This window comes from Talpa europaea (genome assembly GCF_964194135.1).
Source record: "Talpa europaea genome assembly, chromosome: 11".
In the NCBI taxonomy this organism is placed as follows: domain Eukaryota; kingdom Metazoa; phylum Chordata; class Mammalia; order Eulipotyphla; family Talpidae; genus Talpa; species Talpa europaea.
In genome coordinates this window covers 74,964,439-74,986,205 of record NC_140078.1, presented here as the reverse complement: position 1 = coordinate 74,986,205, position 21,767 = coordinate 74,964,439, and the positions used below count along the sequence as shown (strand labels likewise).

General features: G+C 49.5%; 2 protein-coding genes across 2 annotated transcripts; one reads left to right on the top strand and one right to left on the bottom strand.

Moving 5' to 3' along the window:
• Window positions 1-13,397: 13,397 nt before the first annotated feature.
• ACKR2 (atypical chemokine receptor 2) lies at window positions 13,398-14,546 on the top strand (the record flags this gene model as incomplete). The annotated part of the gene is made up of 1 exon (XM_084247790.1): window positions 13,398-14,546. The coding sequence occupies one exon, from the start codon at window positions 13,398-13,400 to the stop codon at window positions 14,544-14,546; it is 1,149 nt and encodes a 382-aa protein (XP_084103916.1).
• A 5,428-nt stretch (window positions 14,547-19,974) lies between these two features.
• Window positions 19,975-21,468, bottom strand: CYP8B1 (cytochrome P450 family 8 subfamily B member 1; the record flags this gene model as incomplete). Its single annotated transcript, XM_084247203.1, has 1 exon — window positions 19,975-21,468. The coding sequence occupies one exon, from the start codon at window positions 21,466-21,468 to the stop codon at window positions 19,975-19,977; it is 1,494 nt and encodes a 497-aa protein (XP_084103329.1).
• Window positions 21,469-21,767: the final 299 nt, after the last annotated feature.

The window sequence follows — 21,767 nt, the reverse complement described above, 5'->3', positions numbered from 1 at the left end:
GTGGATACACCCGGCAGACACCCCCTTCCCACGTGATCCAAGTTCACACTGAGGAGACTTTGAGAAGGACACCCAGCAAAGGCATCATCACCACAATCTAATCATGAAGAAGCATCAAGAGGAATGCAGGGAAGTTCTTCAGGGCTTTTCAAACCCATCAAGCTCACAAAAGACAAAGCCAGGCTGGCCAGATGCTCTGTGGGATCCTGGACCAGAGAGGACATTCGTGGGACACTTGGTGCCTCTGAATGAGACTGTTCTTTCGTTAACAGTATCGTATCTCAGTCCACTTCCTGGCTTAGGCCACTCTTGTGGGTCTGTGAGGTGTTGCCATGAGGAGGTGCTGGTGACAGATATGCAGTCCTGGGTACAGCTCTTGCAATTTTAAATTAAAAAAAAATTTTAAAACTGGTAGGTTTGAGGAAAGAACCTAGATTCCAGAACTTAGCTGTTCCCCAGGATGGAGCTACGACTCCACGGCTTTGGCAGATTGGTAACTAACACTTGGTCTAGAGAGACTTGGAGTTTCACCCACGTGGTGCCACCTGCTTCCCTCTGGCACAGACAGCCGTGGACCTCAGGGACAGGCAAAAGTCTAAGTCCATGTCCACCCTTCTGGGGACATTTTGTTATTGTCATACCTGTCTGTGGAGGCACTATTGTCTACCCCCAATACAGATCCCCAACCAAGGATGAAGAGGTGAAGCCACCCTCTCTAGGTCCACAGTGGGGGCATGCAAAACCAGATCAAGCCCAGCTCGGTGTGACCCCCTTGCCAGCCTGTAACCACCTGGCATCAGTACCCTGTTGCTGCTCTGTTCAGAAAGAGGTCATAGGCATTCACTAAGCATCTGCTATGCATCAGATTAAGTGGGGCTGGAGTGTGATGGTGGCTGAGGCATTGGCTCTGTACTACAGATGCTGTCCTGAAGAGAGGATATTTCCCTTCTTCCAAGCACATATGCATATCATCCATTCATCCATTCATTCTGTTTCTACTCTTGCCTGGCCCTGGGCTCAGATGTGGTTCTTGCTCTGGGAATGCCTGACTTCTAGGGGAGCAGACAGGTGTCGAGCTATACAGACATACATGATTGGGTGGGGATGGCAGTGGAGAAGAGGTGAGGAAAGAGGGAAGATGGTTTGGAAAAATCTAGGAGATGAGGCTATGGCTGACACAGTGTGGGTGTAACAGACACAACGTTGCTTGGAAGGAGTTAAGGTCAGAGAAGCGAGTTGGGGGAAAAGGGGTGGGTTTCTGCTGGGGAAGTGTTCAGGATCAATGAAGCTGAAGGTTGGACAGCTGTCTAGATAGGGGACAGAGAAAGCAAAAACACAGGTTGGATTGGGCCTGTTTTTGCCCAGGTCCAGCTGCAGGGGACTCCATCCAAAGAGGTGTGATTGGAGAGACATGTTTTGAAAGAAATGAGACTGGTTTTTGGAGCTACTGATTTATGAGAAAGCTGTCATTACAGTTTGACTCATTTTGTCAGCAGCTGAAGTGGGGCTGGGACTGCCTAGATGGTGGGCTTTGTTCCAGCCTTAGAGCCGGATGTGTGGAGGCTGCTGTCCAGACAGGGGCAGAGCTTATAAGAAAAAACACACTCCCTCTGCTCTTTCCTGAGGAAGAAGGACCAGGCACTGTTGCTCTCCTCCTGGGCTCAGGGTGCACATCCCCAGGCCAGGAGGTCTGGCTCCGGTAGGTTCTGACCACACTTGGGTTGGGGTGGGCCCTGCCCAGGGGTCCCAGAGACCAGATCCAGGGGCTGGAGAGTGGCAACAGGTGTGGGGAGCAGGAGATACGAAGAGCTTTCTCTCTAGGGGAACTGCTGGAGCAGTTGCCCTGGGAAGCAGGTAGCCCCTGGCTACTTCCCATTGTCATGCTGGCTCTGAGAATCTGTTTCAGTGGGTTCTGAAAATCCCTGAGAGATGATCTCAGACCTGGTTGGTTGCCCTCAGGCATTTCCTCCGTTTCCCCAGATGTCCCGTGAGGGAGACAGATGAGATGGTCTCCAAGGACCGCCCTCCTGGGGCTGATGTTCCCCTGCTCCATGTTCTTCGCAGACATCCACACCTTCTTGGTGTGACTCTGTCTCTTGTTATCACACCCACCCCCAACCCTCCAGCTCTTCTGCCCCGAACAGTCCAAGGATACGCTCTTATTCGTCTGAGCCTGTTGTCATTTTAGGGCGTGGGAAGGATTTTATAGCTATATCCTGGGCACTCATTTAGCTGTTCTAAAAATGCCACAAGGGTGATATTTTATTTTATTTTTTTAAAGATTTATTTATTTATACATACAAGAACTGGTGTGGGGAGTGAGAGGATTTCACCAGAGAGAGAGTGGGGAACAGAACAGGCAGACTGACTGAAATACCCTGCTGAGAGGAGCAGCGGTCTAGTCAGGAGAGGTCTGCTCACCATGTGGGTTTCTCCCTGGCCAGGATTGAACTGCTGCAGAGGCCGCGGATAGCTTCATAGGTTGCGTCTTAATCCCTTGCGCCACCAGGGAGGCCCCAAGGGAGATATTTTATAGGTGAAAAAAACTGAGGCTCAGAGAGGTTAAGTAATTTGCCCAGAGCTTCCTAGCCTTAAGTGGGCCATGTTGTATTTTGTCTTTTCTTCCATGTTATTCTGTGTGATCTTACCACCCTCCCTGGAGGCAGTGGGGATAGTGGGGGTGTTGCCTTTTAAACCCAGCATAATGCTGAAATATAAATGTAAGGTGCTCTCGTGGTGAACTTTCAGGCACCAATGAGAGGCAAAAAGGAAAAAAAACAAGAAGGATTTGGAGGAAATACGGAAAGTCACAGCTTCTTTTGTGGCAGCAGCTCCTTGAAGAGTTGGATCCTAAAAGTGCTTAGTTTTTATTAACTGAAATAAGCTTGGGGCAGAGGGATTGCTCTTGAGAGTTTATCAACATCACAAACACCACCCACTTGCAGATAAGAGTCAGGAAACATCGAATAATGTGGGGCCCATAGGGGCACAAGTATCCCAGGGAGGAGGAGGAGGCTGCGGGGGGAACCCCTGCCCTGCTGGGGACTGGTCAAGGTCACTTTCCTCCAGCCAGACCTGGGGAAGCTAACGCAGCACCCCAGGAGCCTGGCATGAAAACAAGACGCACCAGAACATTCCCAAGGGCAATCCTGGGGCGGGTGAGGAAGTCTCCTGTATTTTTCCTCAAATCCTACATTTTGCATTGAACATGTATTACTTTTGGAATCAGGATAAAAGTAGAGTTAGGGGCCTCCCTGGTGGCGCAAGAGGTTAAGCACCGCACTATGAAACAATCCGAGGCCTCTGCAGCATGAGTTCGATCCCCGGCCGGCCAGGGAGCAACCCACATGGTGAAGCAGACCTCTCCTGTCTCGCCCCGCTGCTCCCCTCAGCAGTGTATTTCAGTCAGTCTGCCTGTTCTGTTCCCCGCTCTGTCTCTGGTGAGTCCTCTCACGCCCCGCATCTCTGGCCTCTACCCCAGCGCTTGTATGCATAAATAAATAAATCTTTTTTTTTTTTTTTTAAAAAAAAAGGAGGGCCTCCCTGGTGGCGCAGCGGTTGAGCGCTGGGTTGTGAAGCTGCCCGCAGCCTCTGGAGCGCTAGTTCGATTCCCGGCCACCAGGCAAGGGTCCCACGCGGCGTGCAGACCTCTCCTGCCGCCCGCTGCTCCCCTCAGCAGTGTGCTTCGTCAGTCTGCCTGTTCTTCTCTCCACTCTGGCTCTGGTGAATTCTCTCACCCTCCCGTACTTCTGATTGTACCCAGTGCTTGTATAAATAAATAAATAAATCTTAAAAAAAAAAAAAGTAGAGTTAAAAAAAGTAAAGAGAGACTACAATGATCTGGGATGCAGTGGTCAGGGTCCCAGGGTTAGCTCTGCCTCCTCTGGTGTGGCCCTGGGCTCCCTGGAGAGGTGACACTGTTGTGCCCAAGTCGACCAGTGCAGCCCCCAAGGACACAGACAACCTATGCAAGGGCACAAAGGAGTTTATTACGGGCTTGAGACCAGGCCCTCGACATGCACCGATGCACGGCAGAGGTCGAGAGCCTCGAACAGAGGAAGCTGGGGTATCTTATAGGGTCACGAGTGGCGCGAATTTTGAAAGAAGCTGGCAATTACTCATTGGCTACTACAGAGGCATTTTGGCGTGCGCGGTTACAGTTTCAAACTGATTGGACGGTTAGAGATGCTGTCCCATTTATGGACAGGACTGCCTCATTGGCGGCTGGGGTGGTCTGCTTTTTCGTCACCAAGTGAAGTGAGGGTTGTGACTGCTGAAACTATTTCCGGAATGCGGCTGGACAAGGACTAACATACCAAGGTGGAGGATGTACAAAATGGAGAAACCTCAGCTAAGCTTGGTTCCACAACACCTGCTTACCTTTTCAAAAGGCAGCCAGGGGGACTTGAAAGGACTGGGATATAAATGAGCCTCGGAAGTACCGGGCCCCATGTAAATATCAGGACTGGGCGCTATTGTTTTCTACAGCACATGGATCCAAAGGCGCTGCCTCCCTGGTGGACCTGGCAGAGGGCGGCTGTGCTGTGAGTCTACAGAGGGGCGGGAAACTGGCTCTGGAGGCAGCTGTAGGGACTGACTTCCTATAGTGCACTTGCTGCCTGGGGCACAGTCTCCCTTTTCTGAGGCTCAATCCCTCCTTTGTAAAGTGGGATTAACAACAGTGCTTGTCCCATAAGTTGTTGTGAGCAGTAAATTACATTTGAAAGTTTGGGGAGGGGAGCCACAGTTGACTTGTTATTGTCTTTGAGAGGCAAGGCAACTGAGTGTTTTAAGAGTGGGGACTTAGGGTTTGTAAAACTGATTCCACTGCTCATTTGCTGTGTAATTTTTGGCCGGTTCCCTAACCTCTCTGTGCCTCAGTGTCCTCAGTTGTGAAATGGAGCCAATGCCAGCTTTTAATTTCTCTTAAATAAATGTGAGGATTAAATACGTAAGTTAGTATATATAAAGCCCCTTGCCCCAGGACACCACTGAGGCTCCGAGATGTTAGTTGATTGCTCCAAATTTAACCTTCACAAAATCCTTTGCTGTAGTATGTATTTTGTGAGTCAGTAAACAGGCTCATGGAAGTCCAGGGCTTCAGAATGGAAGCCTGACTGTCTGGGGGCTGGCAGGGCCTGAAGGTTTAAGTCCAAGGGCATCCTGAACTGAGCGGTGAAGTGGAGCCCGACCTCTGCCCTGCTTGATCATTCATGACTTCTCTTCCTGCACACTGTTTCAGGACCCTAGACTTCTTTCTTCCTGTCTTCTTGGGGCCACCCTCTGTTTCCTTTCTTGTTTCCCCCTCAAGCACCACTAGCTCCTCCCTGCCCGTCTACACACACACACACACACACACACACACACACACACACACGCCAGTCTTCCATTCAGGTGACCTGATCAGTGGCCTGGTCTCCTGCCACTACTCCCTCTCTAACCCCATTCTTCACTCCTATCTTTTCATAAGCTAGTTTAGACACTGGGCCTGGGTTCAAATCCAAGTTTTGCTACTTGTTAACTATGTGGCCTTGGGCGAGTTCCTTAGCCTCTCTCTGACTCAGTTTCCTCATATGTGAAACAGAGATAATGATGGTCATGTCTTCAAGGTGTTATTTGCAAGGATGAAATGAATAATGTATGTGAAGTTCTGAGAACAGACCTGGACCATGGAAAGCGCATTGCAAGCGGTGGGTGTTATTGGTTTTAGTAGTGGTTATGGCTGTATACATAGCAGAGTTTAGTATATGGTGTTCTCCCAAATCTAGGAAGAAGAGAATGGAGACCCCCAACTCTGTACCAGTTCCCCCCTCCAAGTAAATTTTATGCCCCTTGTGCTCCAAAACCAGGGTGTTATCCATAGCCCTGGTCCAGCCATAGCTGGACCAGGATTGCAGGATTAAAGTGCCACAGTCAGAGGTAGAGGGAGGACCATGCCGAGCTGAGCCAAGTGGAGTTCAGGCTTTGCTCCATTCTCACCCCAGTACTCCAGAGCAGTTGGGGAGCCTCCTATAAGGGAAGCTGGGGGTGAACTCAGGATCACAGCTCATGGTACTTGGCTACAACTGACTGGAGGCAGCACTGGAACATGACTCAAGTGCAAACAGTGGGGACTCTGGTTTGGTTATACTTTGTGGTCATGGGCTGGGGCCACTTGGAGTTGGCCCAGGCTGGAAAATAACTCTCAGAGCAGGGAGTTGCCTCCACTGTGTCCAAGTGCGTGGACGGCAGAAAATCAGGCAAGAGGAAAATGAGAAAGAAAGGGGGCATACAGATGATGGTGCTGATGAATTCCACATCACTGGTGAAGAGTCTCTGTGCTGGTGAGTTCCAACCCCTGGAAATCCCATCTCTAGGGGTGGAGGAGGCAAGTGATCCTCAGAAGTGACTCTACTTCCAGGAGTTGGGTACAAAGGCTGAGGAGTGGCCTTCCCTCAGTAATTGGAGGTGGAGGGCAGAGCAGGGCTTGCACCAGACCAGCAGCTCAGGCAGGCTTCTGGGGAGGGGGAGGGTTTAGGTTGCGTTTTAAAGAATATGATTTTCAAGTGGTGAAGAGACGAGCAAAATTATTTTCCCTTAGAAGTGACCTTGGCTTTAGTTTAAGATTTATTTATGCATAGAAGAACTGGGGTGTAGGCGCGAGGTGCAGGGGGTGAGAGGATTTACCAAAGACAGAGTGGAGAGCAGAACAGGCAGATCTGCTGAAATACACTGCTGAGGGGAGCAGCGGGCAAGACAGGCGAGGTCTGCTGTGCCATGTAGGTCAGTTCCCTGGAGGGCCGGGGGGATTGAACTCATGCTGCAGTGGCTGGTGATATGCTGTGACTTTAATCCCTGCACCACCAGGGAAGCCGTGGCTTTAGGTTTTGATAGCTGGTGTCACCTCTGGGGCTTAGGTTTGGTCATGTTTATTTGTTCACTGTGGGCAGCACACTCATCTGTGGTCACCCAAGAAAGATCTGCATGTAATCCTGCCCTCTTGGCAGTGGAGCAGGGTGCTGTGGGATTGATGTGGAAGAGAGTAGGTGGTGGGAAACACAGACAGGGAGACAGTGAGACAGGCAGTGTTAGTCAAGTTCCACAGGGTCATGATCAGGGGTATCCTGATAAAAGTTTAACAACCATTGTGTATATATGCCACATCTTCTTGATCCAGTCATTTCTTTTTAGGCATTTGGGTTGTTTCCAGGTTTTACCTATTGTAAATAGTGCTGCACTAAGCACAGGGGTACAGGTGGTCTTTTGAATCAATGTTTTCGTGTCCTTTGGGTAGATCCCTAGGAGTGGAATTGCTATTTAGCAATCAAAAAAGATAAACTCATGCCATTCACAGCAACATGGATGGAGCTAGAAGAAATTTTGCTCAGTGAAATAAGTCAGAAGGAAAAAGCACCATCAGATGTTTTCACTTACAGCAAGAATATAGAGGAACCAAGTAAGACATCAGTGTAAAAAAAAATAGCAATACAAAATACAACAAAACCAAAACAGACAATTATAAATCAGAGAAATCTTGTAGGGAAGGAGGAGGGAGAGGCATCAGAGGGAGGGAGGGAGGGAGGAGCACAGGGGACTGAGGTGATGGTGCATGGGTGCATTGGGGAAGGAAATTCTATGGGGACTACACCCGAGGAGGGGAGCAAACATTGTCTAAAAACAAACAATGATGTAAAAAATAAATTAAAAAAAGAGAAAAACAGAGAAAACTAGAATTGAAACAAACAAACAAAAATTTACCAACCAACTCTCAGCGATGCCCGAGAGGTAGATGCAGGAGGGAGGGGAAGCTGCAATGCGTAACATTTGCCATAGTGTAAATATTCCCACCTTGATCAGTTACCTACCAACTTAACACTACTCAGTGAAAATTGGTTATTCCATGATCATTTGTTGAATGTCTCCAAGCCTCAAATGGGAGCAGCACTGTCTCACACATCCGCAGGAGCATGTTAATGACTTTGCACCTTTTCTGCCACTCACTGCTGGGGCCAGAAGTCCCCACCCTCAGAAGCGCATCCTTCAGATCCATGTGTGGTCCATGTTGAAAAAAGGACCTGGGGGTCACCAGTTCTACCCAGTATGCTGGGGCCATCCAATTCTGGGCCCATCATTGGCTGATCTGGAGCCACGGGTGGGTGTTTGGACTTTACCTGTCCAAGCCTGTTTCCTCATATGGAAAATGGGGATTGTCATATTATTGCTTCCCAGAACAATGGTGAGGAGTAAAAAAGAAAATGATATGCGAGCGTTCAACTCAAAGAAGAAGCAACTACCCTGGCTGCCTTCCTGTCTAGATGGAGAAATCAACCTCCTCTTTCTCACTGCCTCCACTGTCACACCCCTGAGAGATCTTGGGAGGCGAGCCCTGGAGCCCTGGATCCTCAGGAAGAAATAATACCCTCCAGGACCGATTCTTGCTAAGTCAAAACTGGAGCCAGTCCAGCGTAGCAGCCTCAGAAAGTCGCCAAGAGGACAATGCTATTGCCCCAGAGATAAGCCGCAGTTTGCCTCTGTCCCCTGGTTCACTGCAGGGGAAGCGTGACTGACCTTGCCCTGGCTGTCCCTCCTCCTTAAAATCTCCTCCTTAAAGCCTCCTTAAAGTTCTAGCTGCCTCTCTGTAGTTCTCTGCATTCCCTGCTTGGCCCTCGCTGAACTTCACTCAGGATGTTACTACCTGTTAATTCATACTGGGCTATAAATAACTGACCCTCCCATTCATTTTCCTTAGAGTGTTGCTGGATAAGCCAAATGAATTCAGGCAATAAGGAAAAGCAAAAACAAAACAAGGAAAAGCAGAACAGGGCTAGTGGGACATTTAGAACAGAGACTTGAAGGGCAGTCAGGAACAGGGGCTTCGTGGCTCAGTGCACCCACTGATTCTATATGCTTTGCACAAGTTGTTCCCCTTCTTTGAGTTTCAGTTTCCCCACCTGTAAGTTCAAGGAGGTGGACGCAATGTGCTCTCACTCCTTCAGTGTGATTCTGGGGCAAAGGGAGTATATTCCCTATTGTCATGGTATCAAATTATCACAGTCAGTGGCTTAAACACAACACTAATGTATTATTATCTTAGAGTTCTCTAGGGCTCAGAAGTTAAAACTGGGTCAGCAGGACTGTGCTGGAGGCTCAAGGGAGAATCTGCCCTGGCCTCCTCTAGCTTCCAGAGCCTGCCTGCACCCACCATCCTGTGGCTGCTTCACTGGCCCTCTTCCACCTTCACATCTCTAATTTGGACACTCCTGCCTCCCACTTATAAGGACCATTGTGATTATCTGGGTTGGGCCCACCTGATAATTCTGGATATTCTCCCCTTCTCAAGATCCTCATTTAATTGTATCTGTGAGGTCCCTTTTGATATTTAAGGCAACATGTCCATGGGTTTCAGGGAGTAAGACATGGGTATCCTTGGGAGGCCATGATTCTTCCTACATAAGGGAGACTATTTCTAAAGAAGCCTTGGGGGCTTTAAGGGTGGATTCTACTGAAGCTAGACCAGCCAAATAAGGGCAATATCCTGGGCAACTAAGGCCTTCTGAACCCAAATCACAGGTGCTCCCTTTCAGTAACTGCCGAATGGGTCAGAACAGAAGCCAAGGATAAGATAAGACCGAGGCACGGCTCCTGGAGTCTGAAGACCTGGATTCAGATACTGCTCAGCTGGTGACTATCTATGTGATTATGGACAAATGGCATTGCTCTTGGGCTCAGCAGGGCCAACACTTCCTTTCTGGTTAGCCTTATAGACCACATCACAGATATGAAGGTACACACGGGGGTGCCAGTTATTGCTACTGCTGTTAGTGTCATTGATGAAAGTGTTGGGAAGGGCTGGTTGGTCAGAGGAGGAGAGGACCTGGAAGATTCCCACGAGGAAAGATCGGAAGACCAGAGACCCCTAAAGGGAAAGAAATACAATGTTTGAGATAGAGGGCCCCCTCTAAAGTTACCCCAGTCCAGCCTGGGGCCTGCTGACCCTGATCTTGGACTTCAGTCAAAGCAATTTTGTCAGACTTGGTTGTTTGTTAAAACAAAAGCCAGGGTTTTTGAGAACCCACGTCAGGGTCAAAGTTGGTATTGACACCCAGAAAAGCTGGCATTTAGTTACTGGCAACCCCTGAGGACAAAGAGCAGTAGAATGTTCCTTTACCCCAACTCCAGCAGCTCATTATCCCAACACCCACCATTTGCTGGGAGTGTTGTCACCGCTGCCCAGGACAGGGTGGGCCTCAAGGATAGAGGACCTCAGAAGCACAAGAGGGGAATGGAGGACCAGAAAGAAAGACCCAGGGTCAAGTTCCTGAAGCTATTGAGAAACAGAGCCCAGTCCTAGTGAAAACCACTCAGGCTGAGCTCCTGGTGTGGGGACAGGGTGTGTGTGATTTTCCCCAACATCTGGCCCAGAAGCCATTTGAAAGAAGCCCAAGGGTGGGGCAGAAGCTTGTGGAATGGGATAGTCACAGGCTCCCTCAGGAGAGGTTCTGCCTCAGCAGCATCTAATATCTCCATTATTTGTGAGATCACAGTGTCATGGCTACTATATAGGTCAGCTGAGGGTTTGTGTTAACAACTTTCAAAATTCTACCTAGGGGGAAAAAAATAGACAGAATTTCTACCAGGAAGAACAGGGGGAAATGTTTGCAATATACACGTAAAAAGTTAGAATTCTTATCATATAAAACTGCTTATAAAATGAGATTCCCACCCATTAAAATAATAACTAATTTGGGCCTCCCCGGTGGCGCAACGGTTGAGCGCTGGGTTGCGAAGCTGCCCGTGGCCTCTGCGGTGCAGGTTCGATCCCCGGCTGCTCCCCGGCCACCAGAGGAGGATCCCACATGGTGCGCAGACCTCTCCTGCCGCCCGCTGCTCCCCTCAGCAGTGTACTTCGGTCCTTCTGCCTGCTCTGCTCCCCGCTCTGGCTCTGGTGAATTCTCTCACCCTCCCGCGCTTCTGACTGTACCCAGTGCATGTATAAACAAACAAATAAATAAATAAAACATGCCTCTATAAAGAAAATAAAATAAAATAATAACTAATTCACAGAGGAAATACAAACTAGAGTTGAATGAACTAAAAGTACAATCTTGCTTGAATAAGAATGAAACGCCGAGGCACAAGTTGGAGTTGATTGGGCTTGTGGCCCATGGTCATCAGCAGCCTGCAGGTCCCGCATAATTGTGTAAGTGTGTAATTGCCTACTTGGGCCATGAAATCTTTTTTCTCCCCTTCCTCTCTCCTCCTTGAACCCTCTTCCCTATCGGTGAACAAGCTAATGTGTTGAACATAAAGCTTCTTTCCTTCTGGAACACAATACAGAACCAAGCATGATCCTTGGCTCACAACAGACTCATCACCAGTGCATGTGAGGCTGTCTTAAGAATTATTACTTTTTTTAAGATTTATTTATTTATGCATATAAGAACTGGGGTACAGGTCAGAGGTGCGGGGGGTGAGAAGATTCACCAGACACAGAGGAGCAGAGCAGGTAGACTGACTGAATACACTGCTGAGGGGGGCAGCGGGTGAGTCAGGAGAGGTCTGCTGTGCCACGCGGGTCACCTCCCTGGCCAGGGATTCAGCTTGTACTGTAGTAGCTGTGGATTGCTTCATAGTGCTGACGCTTAACCCCTTGCGTCACCAGGGAGGCCCTATAAATTATTTTTTAATAGTTCAACTAAAACCTGGGAGGTCACTGACTCAAAAGGAACTTGACCATAGACAGTGACCTGCCCTCACCCCATGCCTCTGGTTTCTCCAGGCAGGCAACTTCCATCTTGAATCCTGTGCTTGTCATTCCCTTACTTTCTCACTCCTTTTCTTTCACTCCTTTAAAGTATGTCTATTTGATTTTGTTTGTCTTAATTTTATTAAAAGAATGTCATGTACACTTTTTAGGGGTCTTGGAGATAAATGGCATGTACAAGAGGTATTAAGGTGATAGAGACTCAGGGTGGTAATGAGGGGAGTGAAGGAAGAATCTGGGATGTTGCCCACGTCAGTCTCAGGTGACTGGGTAGTCGTTGGTGCCATTCAGTTAAATAGACACAGGGAGCCTCCCTGGTGGCGCAAGGGGTTAAGACACAACCTATGAAGCTCTCCACAGCCACTGCAGCAGATGTTCGATCCCCAGCCAGGGAACTAACCCTCACAGCGCTGTAGACCTCTCCTGTCTCGCCCGCTGCTCCCCTCAGCAGTGTATTTCAGTCAGTCTGCCTGTTCTGTTCCCCACTCTCTCTCTGGTGAATCCTCTCACCCCTGCCCACACCTCTGGCCTGTACCCCAGTTCTTGTATGCATAAATAAATAAATCTTAAAAAAAATAGATACAGGAAAGAAGAGGCTGGTGGGAAGATAACGGGCTCATCAAATGCCTGCTTTGTTCAGGGCACTCTTTGTAGAGCTTAATGTGCTCTACATGAATGACCACATTGAGGCCTCATAAGAAGCCCACTATTGTTATCATCATTTTAAACACAGGAAGACTGAGGGATGGAGAGGTTCAGTAGGCTCTAAGTCTATCAACATGATAGATCACTCCTCTCTGCTACAAACCTAGAAATACTGGATAAAATATTAAAAAAAAATTAAATATTGGGCCTCCCCTGGTGGCGCAGCGGTTGAGCGCTGGGTTGCGAAGCCGCCCACAGCCTCTGCAGCACCGGTTCAATCCCTGGCTGCCAGCGAGGGTCCCGCATGGCGCGCAGACCTCTCCTGACACCCATTGCTCCCCTCAGCAGTGTACTTCATCAGTCTGCCTGTTCTGTTCCCGCTCTGGCTCTGGTGAGAGCCACCTTCCCATGCTTCTGACTGTACCCAGTGCTTGTATAAATAAATCTTTAAAAAAGGAAGCCATTTTAAAAAAATTAAATATTCATAAAAGAAAATATTGATATGTGACTAGATATGTATAAATAAAATATTTTACAACTAACAAAAGCAACTTTGGAAACTCCAAGCCAGGGTGGACACACCTGGTATTTATAGATAAAATGAGCCTTACTAAAGATGAGATCTCACTTAAAAAATATTCACTAGAAGATTTCATCCAAAGGAGAATAATTGTAAGCTGCACATAAGGCAAGAGTATAGAGACATAAATAATAAGGGATACTGCAAATGCACTATCAGTCTTTTTGAATGATGAGGGGGAAAAATAAAGGAGAGACTATAATGAAAGAAGTGAATACTAGGGGGACACCTGAGGTTAAGTCACCTACCCAAGGTGACATAACTATTAAGTTGGGGTCCCCACGCTTGTGCTAAACTCACTAGATTACAGGTGAAGAGTCTACTGGACACCCCACATCAGTCACAAAAGTGGATTTGGAGAGATGTAGGAAATGCCCGCTTGCCTCGTATTTCTCTCACGTCCTGCTCTCTGGTCTGCAGAGCTCCACCATGGCTGCCACCACCTCCCCTCTGCCAGTCACCACCCAAGTTGAAAGTTCCGAGAACAGCAGCTCCTTCTATGACTACGAGTACTACCTGGACGAGCTGGACTTCATGATCTGTAGGAAGGATGAGGTGCTGTCCTTCGGCAAAATATTCCTGCCCATCTTCTATAGCCTTATCTTCGTGCTGGGCCTGGGCGGAAACTTACTTCTCCTCATCATCTTGCTCCGCTATGTGCCTCGAAGGCGGATGACTGAGGTCTACCTGATGAACCTGGCCATCTCCAACCTCCTGTTTGTGGTGACGCTGCCCTTCTGGGGCACCTCTGTAGCCTGGCATTGGGTCTTTGGCAATTTCTTGTGCAAGATGGTAAGCACCCTCTACACCATTAACTTCTACAGTGGCATCTTCTTCATTAGCTGCATGAGCCGGGACAAGTACCTGGAGATTGTTCACGCTCAGCCCCACCACAGGCTGAGGACCCGGGCTAAGAGCCTGCTCCTTGCTGCCATGGTGTGGGCTGTGGCCCTGGTTGTCTCCATCCCAGACATGGTCTTTGTGCGGACACACGAATACCCCACAGGTGTGTGGAGCTGTTATCCGGATTTTGGAGGGCACGCGACCACCTGGAAGCTCTTCCTCCGCTGCCAGCAGAGCCTCCTGGGGTTCCTCCTTCCACTCTTTGTCATGATCTTCTTCTACTCCCGAATTGGCTGTGTCCTGATCAGGCTGAAGCCCCCAGGCCAGGGCCGGGCTCTGAGGATCACGGTCGCCCTCGTGGTGGCCTTCTTCGTGCTCTGGTTCCCATACAACCTCACCTTGTTTCTGCACTCACTGCTGGACCTGCAAGTCTTTGGGGACTGCAAGGTCAGCCAGCACCTGGACTATGCACTGCAAGTGACCGAGAGCATTGCCTTCCTGCACTGCTGTTTCACCCCTGTCCTCTACGCCTTCTCCAGTCGCCGCTTCCGCTGGTACCTGAAGGCTCTTCTGGCCACCGTGCTCAGATGGCAGCGGACATCTGGCCCTGCCCACGCCCCACAACCCAGCTGTTCCGAGAGCAGCATGCTCACTGGCCAAGAAGAAATGACCACTATACATGAACTTGGGGAGAGGCAGGCAGGGAGCTCCCCCAACAAGGGGGAGGCGGGGTAAAATTAAGCCTCCACACTCTCTTGCCTGAATCGCTGCAAGGGTTTCCCAACTCACCTCTGCTTCCTATTATTTTGCTCTGGTATCACCTAGTCCGCACCCAGCAGCCAGAGTGCTCCCATCACTCCCATGCCCCTCAGAGCAGCCCAAGCTGCTCTCCTTCCTTGTATCTGAGCTGGGAATACACTGTCTAGGGACCACATTTGCAGGCTCGATGATGGCTCCAGGATCTGGCAGGCAGGAGGGGCGAAATGTGTTCTGCCCAGAAATATTTGAATCTGCAGGTGGGAGGCAGACTAAATACATATGCTGGGAGGTCCCGGGGGATATTTCCCCTTCTGCCTGCCATGCCTTCTCTCAGGAGCCATCAGGGATCCCTGGGACCTGCACCATTAAGTCCAAAATCTTGGTTTAACTTCAGTGGTGGGATTTCCCATGGTCCCATTCCACCCTTACACTCCACTGAACTCGCTTTTCAGTTCCTGGATGCCAGAGACCCCGTGGTTTCTTCTGCACATCCCCACCTCCCCGCTTGCTCTTGCTGGCTGCCTCTTGTAGCGGGTATCGCTCTGTAGCCAGGCATCCCTCACCCTTACTTTGTAGTCGAATCCCACTCGTTCTGAGAAATTACTGCTTGGTCCCTTGGCCATGTGCTTTGGTGGAGGCTGGGGGGAGCATCGGACTTCAGTTATCCTTGCACAGTGCTGCATTCAGGGATGGGCAGGTAACCCAGGCTGAGCTTGTGAAAAGTAGTGTGACTAGCACATGCTAGAACAGACGCATGAAGCTGAAGCCAAGATTATTAACCCGAAATTCAGTAGATAACAGTCCAGTGAGTGGGAGGAGCCAGGAGGCAATGTTGGACCCCAGAATCAAGGCGGGCTGAGCTCCTCCTGAACTTGACAGTTAAATGAACCAATAATGATGTTTTGTTACTTGCATTATAAGGATTTCTGACTGATATGCTCTGCCTGGATGCTTCCCTTTCATGTCTGCAGTGGCTGGCATCCTCCCAGCCCACTGACACACCCTCTGAAAAATCTTTGCCCATGGAGCATTTGTCCAACTGGACATCTCTCCTTCCTGAGCTCCTGAAGTACTCACTGCTTTCTCCAGCCTCACAGAACCACCTGGCACAAGCTGTCTTCATCTTGCCAACATCTCTCCCATAAAACCTAGCACAGAAGCTGGCAGGAGGCAGTGTTCAGTGGATGGAAGGACAGGTTGAGTGAATGTAAGCTCCAGGAGAGCTGGGACCTTGCCGTAAAATCTGCACCTCATGCTTAAACCAGCGCACTGAATGTCATGGGTGCTCCCTTGATGATTTTGCTTTTGAGGGAGAGGCTGGACAGAGAACTGAGCAGGCAGCCAGCATTCTGCCCACTCTGCCTTCTTTTCCTTCCTCTGAGCTCCACATGGTCTAGTCACAGCCTCTGTGGTGAGGAGGGCCATCCTGATGTTGCCAGAGTTGCCCTCAGGGCTTTTTCACTCTGCCTTCCCCAGCCCTACCCCTCTCCCCAAGACCCCACACTCCCCAGTGTCAGGAAGGAGCTCCCTGATCTCCTGGGGAATGAAGCTCTGGATATGAAGTTGATGATTGGTTTGAGGCCGTGATGTCTTACTTTAAAGCTCCTGGAATCTTTTTTTTTTTTTAAATATTTTATTTTATATAATTCTTACACCTTTTTTCATTTTTGCACAATGTATGCATTTTCATTTTGGTTATATTCCCCATACTATTGCACCCCCCACTTATTTTGACCCTAGTCCTTCCTCTCACCGCCCCTCACCACCCCCCCCCAACCAGTGTGTCTCTGGTTTATTGTTGCTTGTTGATTTTGACTTTTACTTTGTATTAATTAGTCTTTTTCCTGGCCCCTTATTTAGGTTTTCTAAATTCCTGCTACGAGTGAGACTATCCGTATTTTTCTTTTTCTTTCTGACATATTTCGCTGAGCATGATCCCTTCCAGCTCCATCCATGTTGCTGCAAACTGCATGTGTTTATCTTTTTTGATTGCTGAATAGTTCCTGGAATCTTACCCCACAAGTTACCTTAGTCCCATCCACGTAAGCTATGGCCCGAATTGTTCCAACAGGAAAAGATACCAAGAAACACTAACTTTATGCCCATGATGCTCAGATGGAATGGGGCAAAGTATGCCAGGCTAGGGCCATGTAGCAGGCCTGGTCACCAGCACTGGCAGATTTACGCAAGTGTGTGACATCAGGGTGCCTGTGTCTGTGGTTTTGTGTGGACTTTGCACAGTATGTATAGCTGTGTATGTGGATCTGACTTGAATGTGTGGGTCTGGACATGTGCCCACGGATCTTCTATGCGCTCGGATATATTTTTCAAGCTGTGTAAATGTGGGTGTGGGTTCCTTGCAAAAAAACCCAGGTGTACACAAAATGCCCAGAAGATCATGCCTATAGGGAATGGGAAGGGCTGGCTGTGGGTGACCCATGGGTCCCTCTCACTGTCTTAGGTGCCACAGAGGGCTCGAGCACAGCGCTGTTTACTAGAAGTTTCTCTGGCACTGGTAAGGGGTGATCTGTCCTGACCCTCACGGCCCTGGTCAGGACAGAGCCCTTGCCTGCTTGACCTTGCTTCCGAGCCTAACCTTGTCCCTGCTGGCTGTTCAGAAACCAGGCTCCCTGTCTTTACTGCCCAAACATCCCCAGGTTCTCAGAAAAGTCCTTAGAATTCTCTTAGCGCACAGGCTCTGGGGCAACAGAGATGGTTCTTGGAGCTGACCTGGAAGAAGGACCACCAGGCAGGACTGCCTACCCTCTGCCCTGTGAAGTATGGCGTGAACTTGCCCAGCAGTTACTCCCTGTGGAAAAAAATGCTTTTCTTCCCTAGGTGCCTTCAATTCTACCATTGGTATGTCATGCCTGATCTTTGTAATCATGAACTTCCCTCAGGACATATGTAGTGGGCTGTTTTCTGAAGTCTTGATGAGGAAAGGGTTAGGAAGGAAAAAAAAAAAAAGTGGCGCCGATAAGACTTGCTGGGTCAGGGCAGGTAGTGACTAGATGCATGCTTGGGTGTCTCAGTCTTCCTACTGCCTCAAGGCCTCTGCCAGGGGAGGGAGGGTGCCCCTGACAGAAGGCATTCCCAGGCAGAGGGCATAGATCTGCATGTGCCTCAGGCTCCTTTCCCGCTGACATTGGGGGCTGACCTTGACACTCCTGGGCTACCCCCAGTCCCGCTCCCAGTCACCTGCGGTGATGGTGCACACCACTGACTCTATTTCACATGCTGGAAAGCTGAGTGAGGCGAGGGAGGGGGAGGAAAGGACTTGAGGACATGAAGTAAATTAGCTGACTGGAAGTCAGGTTTCTATAATTTAATTTACAATTTAGAGAATTGAAGGCCTAAGATATCAAGCCCTAGGAAGCTAGGACATAGGAAGCTACAACACAGAACAGATGGGCTAGTTTACTGATGGGGTTGGGGGAGCCCCCTGGGGTGGAGGCCATTTCTGTCCAGAAGATGGAATGGGTGGGCTTCCCGGAGTAGCCCACACTCGGCTGTACTTTTTGGACAGTTCACATTGGAGAAAACTGGCAATGTCAAATTGCACTCTGAAAGTTTGAGGACCAGCTGTAGCAAGACTTAAATGTCAAGTGTGTGGAGATGAGGAGGAGCCAGAAAAGTAAAAATATGACAACCAGAAGCACTTTAGAAAAACTCGCTAGCACTAAGGTGCCGGGGACCAGCCTCCGGCAAAATGTCGTGTCAGGGCTCCTGAAAGGATGAGACGGCCTCACGAATACGAATGATCTGAAACTTAGGGACTGGGGGGAAGGGAATGAGAAGACACCGACACTTGGTGAGGTGTTAGTATCTTCTGCCCGAAAGGCTCAGCAGATTTTTTATTTATACGTTTTTGCAAGCATTGAGATTACATTATCAAGTTCATAGAAACAAAGCAGAAACAATTAGCGCATCTCTTTTTTGTGCTCTCAGCAAGAAGGCAATAAAAAACTAAGTCTTACACTAAAATTCATTGTTTCAGCTAAACAATAACCTAACACAATTGATAGTCACCAGAACATTCCCATCAGCTAAAGCTTAAGCAAAGAAAGAACTTTTTTTATTCTCATGGCCTTCACACCAGGGGCCGGCTGCTACTCAGCTATCAGAACTTTCTCTACCTAGAAACTTCTTAACTCAAATAGTTTCATTTAAAAACTTTCCCAAGAAACTGCAAGGGAAGGCAAAAAAGAACTTACAATAATAGTTGTATTGTAATGCTTGTCAGGCATGTTTAATAAACCATTTCCAATTGTCAAGTGGGCCAAATTGTTTAATAATTAGTTTTTAAGAGATAATTTTCCATGCCGTTTATTTACTGTATATTGATGTATATAATGTAGTGCCTGATGTACCTTTTGGGAAATTTTTCTCCTTTTATGACCAAGAACAAAAAGTGAAGGGATGTTAGATCTTCAGCCCCACGGTGTGAGGCACAAGGAATCTTCGGCCCCACGGTGTGAGGCCCTTTGACTTCACTGCTTGCCAGTAGTTTATCTGGCTGGGGCTACAAGGCCTCCTGCAGCACTAAGGTGATCGGAGGGCCCTGTAGGCTGGGTGTGGAGAAAAGAGCCAAGGTGTAAGCTACAGAAATGGCAGTGGGATGGGAAAAGGAACCACATTTTTTTTTTTAAAGATTTATTTATTTATACATGCACTGGGTACAGTCAGAAGCGCGGGAGGGTGAGAGAATTCACCAGAGACAGAGTGGAGAGCAGAACAGGCAGACTGACCAAGTACACTGCTGAGGGGAGCAGCCGGCGGCAGGAGAGGTCTGCGCGCCATGTGGGACCCTCGACCTGTGGCCGGGGATCAAACTGGCACTGCAGAGGCAGCCGACAGCTTCGCAGGCCAGTGCTCAACCGCTGCGCCACCTGGGAGGCCCTGTTTTTACTTCTTTATAGATATATCAACTAGGAAATGAAAATTACACTTGCAGCTTGTCTCACTGCTACTGCTTGACACTGCTGAGTGTTAAAGAAAAAAATACAGTGGGTGGGAGGGTGGAAGCAGACATTTGCAAGATGCGAAAGAGTTACTCATAGTAAACAGGAATTGTCAAGGCCGGCATTATGTTCCAAACTGAGTTTCCCACAAGATTTTCCCCTTCCACCGGACTTCCTGGGAGAGGAGGTGCAAATGCAAATGCATGGAAAAGATGGTGCTTTCTAGAGAGAACGATAAGCCTGTGAAGTGGCCAGGAGGGTCAGAAAGCCAGGTGGGAATAGGGGAGGTAGGGAATAGGAAGTGCCACAGAGCCAAGGCAGGGGTGGGGGCAGAGAGGGCAGGGGTGGGGGCAGAGAGGGAGGCCTGAAGCTTCAGAAGAGGGTGGGGAGGTAGACCCCATAGGAGCCCCTCTGCTCAGGCTCCGTGACTACCTGGGCAGAGCTCACTCATTGAGCCGCAGGCGGTAGCGGAAGCGCACATCATGACTGGGCTGTGCAGTGCCAAAGCCCCAGCGGTAGGGGTCCACGGGTGGCACAGGTGTGTCAGAATCCACCAGCTCCAGGTCAAAGTGGGTGACCATGAGCAGGATAAAGAGCTTCATCTCACTGAGGGCCAAGAACCTCCCAGGGCAGATGGATACACCGGAGCCCCACGGCATGGTATAGTGGTGGATCTTCTTGCCTGCCTTGTAAAAATCCACTTTTCGGGTGCCATTGGGGTTGAGGAAGCGGTCGTACTTGAAGGCAGTGGGATCAGGGTGGATGTCAGGGTCCATGTGCACTGAGAGGTAAGGGAAGAGGGTCACTATGTCTCCAGAGCGGAGCAGGTATTCCTTTCCGCTGGCCATCTTTAGCATCTGGTCACCGTGCACCACCCTGTAAAGCGTGGGTGCAGCTCCCAGCCTCAGCGTCTCCTCCATCACGCTGTCCAGCACTGGGAGCTGGCGCAAGACACTCACATCAATGTCAAAGGACTTCCTCTTCTCCCCCAGGACCCGGGTGGCCTCCTCCCTCACAGCTTGCATGGCTTCTGGATGCTTCAGGAGGAAAATGAGGGCCCAGAAAGAAGCAGGTCCTGTGTTTCCCTGGGAGGCCCAGAGTATCATAAAGTTGAACTTGTCCTGCATGGCTGAGGCTACTCCCTGCTCCTTCAGGTACTGAAGCATGTGGGCTATCCAGCCGCTTATGCTGTCCTTCTGCAGGCCTTCTTCCACAGAGAGCTTCTTGTGGAAGAAACGCTGGAGACGGCCTATCTCTCGCCACTCAAGGGGTCCCAGCAGAGAGTAGACAAACCTGGGGAATAGGCGGTCAAACTTGCGGAACTGTTTAAATAAAATGTCTGCGTGTAGCAGGTCTTGCTCCTTGTTCTTTGTGTGGCCAAACAAGGCCAGGTAACCGGCCTCGAACAAGATCTTGTAGGAGAAGTGAAAGAGGTCATCTTCATGCCAGCAACCGGCCTCCAGGCTCTGGCCCTTGGGCCCCAGTATAACCAAGGACAGGCTGTCCAGCATAACTTGGTTGAGCTCCTCCAAACCATTCCCCATCAGGTACTTGGTGCTGGCCAAGTGTAACATCTGGTGGTCTCCCTCGTTTGATTGGTACCCAAATACTTGCATCACCAGTTTTTTCGCATACTCAGTAAAGTCTAGTTTCCTCTGTGCATCCTTGAGGATGGGGCCATAGGAGAGAGGGTCCATGACAAAAGTGAAGTACTGACCCCCTAGTTGCACCGTGAATATGTCCCCATGCTTGGTTTTCATGTCCTTCAGGAATTCAAACATATTCTTCCGGAAAGTCATAGCATGGCCCAGCCAGGGCACGGAACCTTTGTCCAGAGGGGGCTCCTGGGGTCTGCGTTGCCGGAGCAGCCCCACCAGGCACAGGTACCCCACAATGGCCAGCAGCAGAGCTCCCAGCACCGTAGTCCAGAGAACCATGGCTGTGTTCTTCCCGGTTGAGCTCTGGTCACACTGTCCTTGTGCGACAGCAGAACTTTCAGGCGGTCTTGACAAGTTGGGGACAGAAAGTTCTATCCACCTGGACCTTGCCCTGTAGGTGCAAATTACAGTAAATAGCTGTGGAAGCCACAGTCAGTAGAAGCAAAATGTTCCCTGGATTTAGCACTTGCTAAAGCCTGGTCATGTGGGAGGGGAGGCAGGGCCAGGAGGGAGTCCAGCTGTGGTTACAGTCCTCTCATCTGTTTCAGGCTTTGCTATGACCTTGTCAGACTCAGCTC